The 7,801-nt window shown below is 45.3% G+C and overlaps 1 protein-coding gene across 1 annotated transcript; it reads left to right on the forward strand.

Annotated features, from left to right (window-relative positions):
• The first annotated feature begins 1,881 nt into the window (after nucleotides 1-1,881).
• Nucleotides 1,882-2,547, forward strand: LOC145056630 (uncharacterized). The gene is made up of 2 exons (XM_079004330.1): nucleotides 1,882-2,239; nucleotides 2,300-2,547. Exons 1-2 carry the CDS (start codon nucleotides 1,882-1,884, stop codon nucleotides 2,545-2,547), a joined length of 606 nt encoding a protein of 201 aa, XP_078860456.1.
• Nucleotides 2,548-7,801: the final 5,254 nt, after the last annotated feature.

Consider the following 7,801-nt stretch of genomic DNA (forward strand, 5'->3'; position numbering starts at 1 on the left):
GACATCTATTTTTAGGGTGTTGAGCATCGGATTACGCTGGGCGTAATCTCAGAGTACGCTAGGCATACTCCCTTTACAAGCGGTACGCTAGGCGTATCGAGTGGATCAGACTGGATGCATCACTGCTTACGGACCCGGGGCATTCGAGCAGCGGTACGCTAGGCGTACCGAGTGGATCAGACTGGATGCATCACTGCTTACTGCTTACGGTGGGCGTACTCCCATTCTCTCAAACTTTAAAAAATCGTATCTTTCGCATACGAGCTTCGTTTTTTACGTTCTTTATATCCACGCGTAGGTGAGACTATGCTCTATAATTTTCGTTTAGACTCCGTCGGCTTATTTTGACTTTATTTTTATTATATTATTTTTAGTAGGTCGGGACAGGAAAACTCTGTTAGAAATTCATAACTTCTTCATCTGACGTCCGTTTTCGTCTGTCTTTTCATTGTTGGACTACTATCGACGAGATCTTCGATTCTCGTTTAGATAGTTTCGGCCAAATATCACTCGATCTCAATTTCGAGATTTTGGTTGTATACCGCTAAGTCGAAACTTAGAAAAATCAAAACTTCCTCATACGAAGTCAGATTTAGACGTTCTTTTTATGGATGCTCTCGGTTTAACGTATTCTACGACTTTTGTTTAGATCACTAAGGCTAAATATCGCTTTATCGCAATTTCACTATTTACGTTGCGCAGTGTCATACCGGTTCTGTCGCGAAACTTTGACACGTCATCACTTCTTCGTTCTAACTCGGATTTCAGCATTCTTTATATATTTGGAACCCTTGTCACGACCACTACAACTTCCTTCATAGATATTGGGTTTATTTAATATTTTATTTTTATGCTTATTTTTATTCTTAATGCATTTAAGCCACACAATTAAGCATAAAACACATAATACTCAAATAATACATTCTTATTATTTCAAAATGAGTTACAAAGGTTAAACTAGACCATTACATCAACATTAATGCCTAGCCTAGAAACACGGGCGTTACACCGAGGAATGTTTGTATGCTTAATGTCTTCATGATTCTTGCATGTGCTTGTTTTATATGTTTCCAGACTTCGGTCTGATGCTGGGGAAAACCCGAGGAATGTTTGAATGCTTCCGGATTTTGGTCTGATGTCGGGCGAGGCTCAAGGAATGTTTACATGTATGTTTCGGAACTATGGTTCGATGTCGGGTGGTACCCGATGAAGGAATGCATGTTTAGTTATACTTGTTGTATTTGTGATACTTGTATGTGTCTGATAGGTAGGTGAGTGTAGGCAGGGTCCCATATCTCATCACTAGCTGAGAATGGACATGGTTCCATATCTCATTATTAGCAGAGTAGGGGCGAGGCCCATGATAGGCGAGGCATTAGGACTAGAATATATAATACTGTGTATGATTCTTTATGTACTAGCATGATTATATGTTATTGTCTATATATGTATAGCGGGCGGGGCCCAGTGACAAGCAGGGCCTAGGAGAAACAGATATGTATGCAGAGCAGAGCTGGATTTCCAGGCGGGCCTGATGCTGGATTATGTCTGATGCTGGGCGGGGCTAGAGGAAGGGGGCGGGGGCCCAGTTTATGTGATTATGTGTATGGTATGTGGTATTTTGGGTGACTCACTGAGCTTCGTGCTTACGGTTTTTCAGTTTTGGTTTCAGGTGTTTCTAGTTGCAAAGAGAAGAGCTCGGGATGACTGGAGTGCACACACCATTTGTTTAGCCTGGGTTGTTTTACTTTGATATATTGACATGTGTTTTGATATGATACTTTGATTTGATACGATGACTTATGTTTTTGGATGAAATGATTTTGATATCTATGGTTTATTTAATGATTAAAAACGAAATTTTTGCCCATGATTTTTATGATGTCTCAGGTGAGCGACTACTGGAATGGAGAAGATTGGGTATTGCAATGGCACAGGGACATTATGGGAGGAATTGAGGCAAAACAACTACAAATGTTGTTGGAGGAGTTACAGCAAGTAAAATGTTCCAATAACAAGGATGCTTGGAGATGGGAGTTAGGTAACTTGGATTATTTTACTGTTGGATATCTTCATAATCATTTAGATGATGTTTTGCTTCCCATGGGTCATGTGTTGTATAGATGGAATAGGTTTGTGCCAATTAAAGTGAACGTTTTGGTTTGGAGGATTGCTTTGGATAGGTTACCTACTCGGGTTAATTTGGAAATTAAAGGGGTTAATATTCCATCTGCTAGATGTCCTATGTGCCATAAGGACTTGGAGTATTAAAATCATGTGTTTTTTAAATGTGAGTTAGGCAAACAACTATGGAGTCGAATTGCAGGGTGGGCGGATTTACATATGCCTTCGTTTGGTTCACTACAAGAGGTGTATGATTGGTTGGATGCTTTATTGATGAAAGAGATGCAGAAAGAGAAGACTCTTGCAATTGTTATGACTATGTTATGGGTCTTATGGGGTTATAGAAATGCGATGATCTTTCACACTAAAAAGTATCGAAAAGATACTCTTGTTGATACCGTTAAGTTGAATTCCTTTAATTGATATTGTGTTAGGAACTGTAAAATGTCTAGGGATTGGAATGTTTGGCTTCAATTCCCTTTGAACTTGTAATTGGTTTTTGCTAGCTCCTTGCTAGCCTTTTGTTTGTTTTTTTCTAATAAATGTCGTTTTAAAAAAAAATAAAAAATAAGGATAATGTCATATTATCATTGTTGTAACGACCCAAAAATCACGACTAAAAATTTCTTTTAAAACATTACTAAAACCATATTTACAAAACTGTATCATAAGTCATAATATAATTTTTAGAGTATTAATTCAAAACATAATCTCATTATCAGAGTCAAACATTCCCAGGCTAACTGACTATGGTGTGTGCACTACAATCTTCCCAAGCTCCTCTTTTGAAAAATGAGTACCTAAAACCAAAACTAAAAACCGTAAGCACGAAGCTTAGTGAGCTCCCCCAATCTACCACATACCATGCAATAACATATAAAGCACATACTGGGCCTTGCCCACTGCATCGGACCGAGGTCCGGACTCACTGGGGCCTTGCCCCCTGCATCGGACCGAAGTCCGGAAACTGACTGGGACCTTGTCCCCTGCATCGGACCGAAGTCCGGACTAACTGGGGCCTTGCCCCCTGCATCAGACCGAAGTTCGGAAACTGACTGGGACCTTGTCCCCTGCATCGGACCGAAGTCCGGACTAACTGACTGGGACCTTGTCCCTCGCATCGGACCGAAGTCCGGACTAACTGACTGGGACCTTGTCCCCTGCATCGGACCGAAGTCCGGACTAACTGGGGCCTTGCCCCCTGCATCGGACCGAAGTCCGGAACTAACTGAACATCACATAACATAAACATATCAACTAGCATGAACACACATACACTGCATACTGCATCGGGCCGTAGCCCGGAACACATAACACATAAATCATGTCTGAGCCACGAAGGCATCAAACATACTAACTACTGCATCAGATCAAAATCCGGAAACTACTGCTAGCTAAACGGGCCGGCATTGTGGCCTTAAACCCGTTCCTACTGGAAGGAAACTCACCTGAACTGCTGAGCTCCGCCGATAATCCTCTAGCTGTTGATCGACAATCCCCTGAGCCGCTGCTCCTCCAGCTCTCCGAGCTACCAATATCAATATGACACTTAGTCTGACAGTCCTCTAAAAGTCAACAAGGTCAACTCTGTTCAAAGTCAAAGTCCTGGTCAAAGTCAACCTTCCGGGTCAACCCTACTCGCCGAGTCCACCTAATGACTCGCCGAGTTCATATGCTCAGGGTCTTTCTATTTGCGACTCGACTCGCCGAGTCAGTCCATGACTCGTCGAGTCCAACTATTTCCGAGTCCTGACCTGTCCAACTTGCTAAGTCTCCACCCGACTCACTGATTCGAATCTCAACTCGAAGGGATTGGGGTTTCGCGACCTGACTCGCCGAGTCCACTAATAGACTCGCCGAGTCCAAGGCAATCTTCAACCAACTCGTCGAGTTGTTCTTCCAACTCGCCGAGTTCATGCTTAACTTCATCTGACTCGACGAGTTGTTCATCCCACTCGTCGAGTTCCTCCTCATCTTCATGCTACTCGCCGAGTCCACTCGAAGGACTCGCCGAGTCCATACAGATCTACATACATGCAGAGGACTTTTGAGTCATGCATGGACTCCAAACTGTAGATCCACTCTTCTAAAGCACTGAGCTGCCTGAAACACTGAACTACCTGAAACACTGAACTCCTCACTTAGTCGCTCCCACGACTTCTGAACGAAATCTTTCTCTGGAACTAGTTTCCATTAGTTATCCTGTCACTGTGGCTCTAACAACCTTCCGATCCAACCGATCGGGTCCATACGTCACATCCTGACATCATCAATTCCACGACTAACAACATGATGGCTCCTAGACTGACGGTAGCCCTTAACATACCCAAACCCCAACGGTCCACTGCTACTCTGATCTCATAACTGATGTGACGATCTATAGCCAAATTGCTGACTTAGCCATAACTGAACCATTTGGGAAATCCGAAATCTAACCCGTGGATTCCCATATCCTCACTGCTGCACCCGAACGGGTGGGAACTACTGCTTTCCCGCGTCCAACAACGTGCTCATGCTGCCTACCAATCTGATAAAGGCCACGGCTACACCCGCGGACTTACAACTCTCTAATACTATCTGGCTGCTAATGAATGCTACGGCTACCCCCGTAGACTTACAACACTCCACTACTATCTGACTGCTAGTGAATGCTACGGCTACCCCCGTAGGCTTACAACACTACTACTACTATCTGACTGCTAGTGAATGCTACGGCTACCCCCGTAGACTTACAACACTCTACTACTTTCTGACTGCTAGTGAATGCTACGGCTACCCCCGCAGACTTACAACACTACTACTACTATCTGATGACATCCTGACTATCCCTAGTCCTGTTAGGGATTCCTCATCCTGATTTCTCAAAATCAGCCCTCAGTCTTTGAATACTGCATCAACCTCGACATCTTATATCCTTGATATACTTAGCGCTTCGTCGAGGAATTCTTCGGCTTGGTTCCCAAACCAACCGTCTACTAATCCGGATACAAGAATCTATTGTTGGGAAGTTTCCAAACTCCCAACTCCTGAATCTACACAATTCTGCATGCTGACTCTGTCACTGGCTATTAATACGAAAGCATCTCTTGCTAACCGTTCTCAGGATCCTCATTCCGACTCACTTGAGCCCTACAGGTGGTCCTCCAATCCTGGATTCCCAACCATCTTCTAACCCTCTCGATTACATGAACTAACTATTTGGAAGGTCCTCGAACTCCCAATTCTGAACTTCTCAATCCATCAATCACTATGCTACTATCTTTTCTTCTCAGAGGCCGCACACTCATTCTGGGTCTATGTGGCTCTTATCCTTGTATACCCGGAGGGTTCTCCCCCACTTGGATTCGGCTAATTCCTTGCTGCTCACTGGTCGAAAGGATTCCCAACTTTCCTTCCATTAAAAGGGCGATATGCTGTCCGCCAACGTTTACCCTTGCCAGCGCTCCAACTAACTCTTATCAGATCCGCACCCTTCTTGCTTTCTGACTGAGCACCCTTCGATCCTTAACTGTATTTACTTTAGGGACTACACCCCGAGAACCTGCGTTTGGGGTGCACATCCCCAACCCACTTCCTTACTGACCGCTAGCTACTCCACTAAAAACTCTGGATTATCACTACTGGGAATATAACTGATCATTACCCGACTAACGCCTTCCGCAAGTAGTAAGGCACTACTGAATCTTACACATACATGTTACAGTCACCGCATCTGAAGTAACCTGATCTAGATGGAACGACCTCCAATTCACCATTCTAATCCCATGGTATGCAGATGGCATAACACTCTCCATCACTCAGCGCTGCTCGAATCCTTGCTGAAATCAACCGGAAAACTCGGCTCCGAGTCGTGGGCGCCCTTGCCCGGCCTCGACAACCACTGGCGGTACTTGAAGTCCCAAGGGCAGGAGCTGGCATCTGCCCTGCTGTATACAAACTCGAACAGTGGGCCTTCTTGTGGCCCCTCTGACTGCAATGGAAACATATCGGATCAAGTCCATGGGAGATGGTAACAGTACAATCTCTGCTAAAATGGCCAATCTGGCCGCACTTGAAACATCCAGCATCACCACCACTTCTACGCCTGCATGTACCCATGTGCGTCCTACCACACTTCCCGCATCGACTGCGGCTCTGATAGTTCCTCATCCTCAAATCCGACCCCTTGGGCCTCTTGCCCAAACCTGCGGCTTCCTGAGTCTCATCCGTTTTCCTCTTCCTTTCCGATTCCCTGCCCGCCTCTCGTTCCTGCGTTCCCTTGTCGACACTGCTCGTCGACTGAACAACAGGTGTCTGATCCTGGAGCTTCGCAATCAACCTATCAGTGATCCTCACAACCATGTCGGGCAGATCCTCGCGAATGGATCGCGTAACCTCTTCAACTATCCAATCATGCAAAGGTCTCTCTTGGAGACAGGGTGCCCCACTCACTCCTGTCCTCTGATGGCAAAAACTAGAAATGGGATCTCCTCTCCCGATGGATCCCTGAACTCCATAAGAATCGGGGTCTAGACGAGCCCCAATCTGTCCTGAAACTATCCCGGCCTTAAAGGCCTCAAGATGACTGGCCATGAGCTCCACAATGGCCTCTCTAACCAAACCGAAAATCACTGGAGTCTGATCAATGATGTTGCGCATGATCTCTGCGGAAATGAAATCCCTCATCTGATCCTCAAGCTGCCCGGCCCTAGAGCCTGAGCCAGATCCCTCCCCGGCACCTGAACTGCCAACTGATATCTCGCGCAATGTCACCATGCTGAAAATATAACAATTCCTAATCAATTTACACACTACTACTGAGGGATCTCTCACACACTCTACTAGTTCCATGGTTTTGCCTTGGCCCCTCTTGAATCGAGTACGGATCCTCTGCTTTCAGTAGTACGGGCCCACACTACCTTCTACATCTATCCGTACTTTCCTCAAGAGTTACCTCAACTCCACCAAGTCCCCTTTTCTATACTACTGATCTCTGCTACTCTCATCCTAGGCTTGCCCTAGGGAACCTCTGATTCCACCCAAACCAATCCTCAGCTGCTGAAGGCCTCCTCGTAATGCCAATTAGCCACCACCTGAATACCATCACATGCAATGAGGCTCGGATAATCCTTCGAGTAAAAGTCTCGTCCCTACAACGGTTAGACTCAAACGAGAGCTGCGCAGTAGGGCCAAATCCAACACCCTGAGATTATTCAACCCTGATTACATGTGATGTGACGTATTCACCTAATGGCTAACTCCCATCACTCAGAGTCCCACAAAGCACAAAGCAAGCAACATTCGGATAAAGGAAACATACTCAGGCAAAACTATTCTCATAACAAGAATATAACAGCCCGGAATCTCAGGTATTGTTAAATTATGTTTTTGGGGTGATTTAAGAGGGGACTCGGCGAGTTGGAGCCTAGACTCGCCGAGTAGGATCGCAGACTTGGTCGCGGGTTCGCGACTGGACTCGACGAGTCCAGATATGGACTCGGCGAGTCTACGCTGTTTAGCGAAAACCCTAACCGTTCAGGTTTGGGACGTATAAAAGGGACTTATTGGCCGTCATTGTTCATTTTTAGCCTTCTGAGAAGAACCCTAAATCGATTGTGTGCATCTGGAGCAAGGATTATAGGCCATTGTTGATTATAGAAGAGTTGTTGTGCAAGGAAGAGAAGGGATTGGCTAAAGG

Source organism: Lactuca serriola, chromosome 1 (assembly GCF_051521515.1).
Source record: "Lactuca serriola cultivar US96UC23 chromosome 1, Lser_US96UC23_V15, whole genome shotgun sequence".
Lineage (NCBI taxonomy): Eukaryota > Viridiplantae > Streptophyta > Magnoliopsida > Asterales > Asteraceae > Lactuca > Lactuca serriola.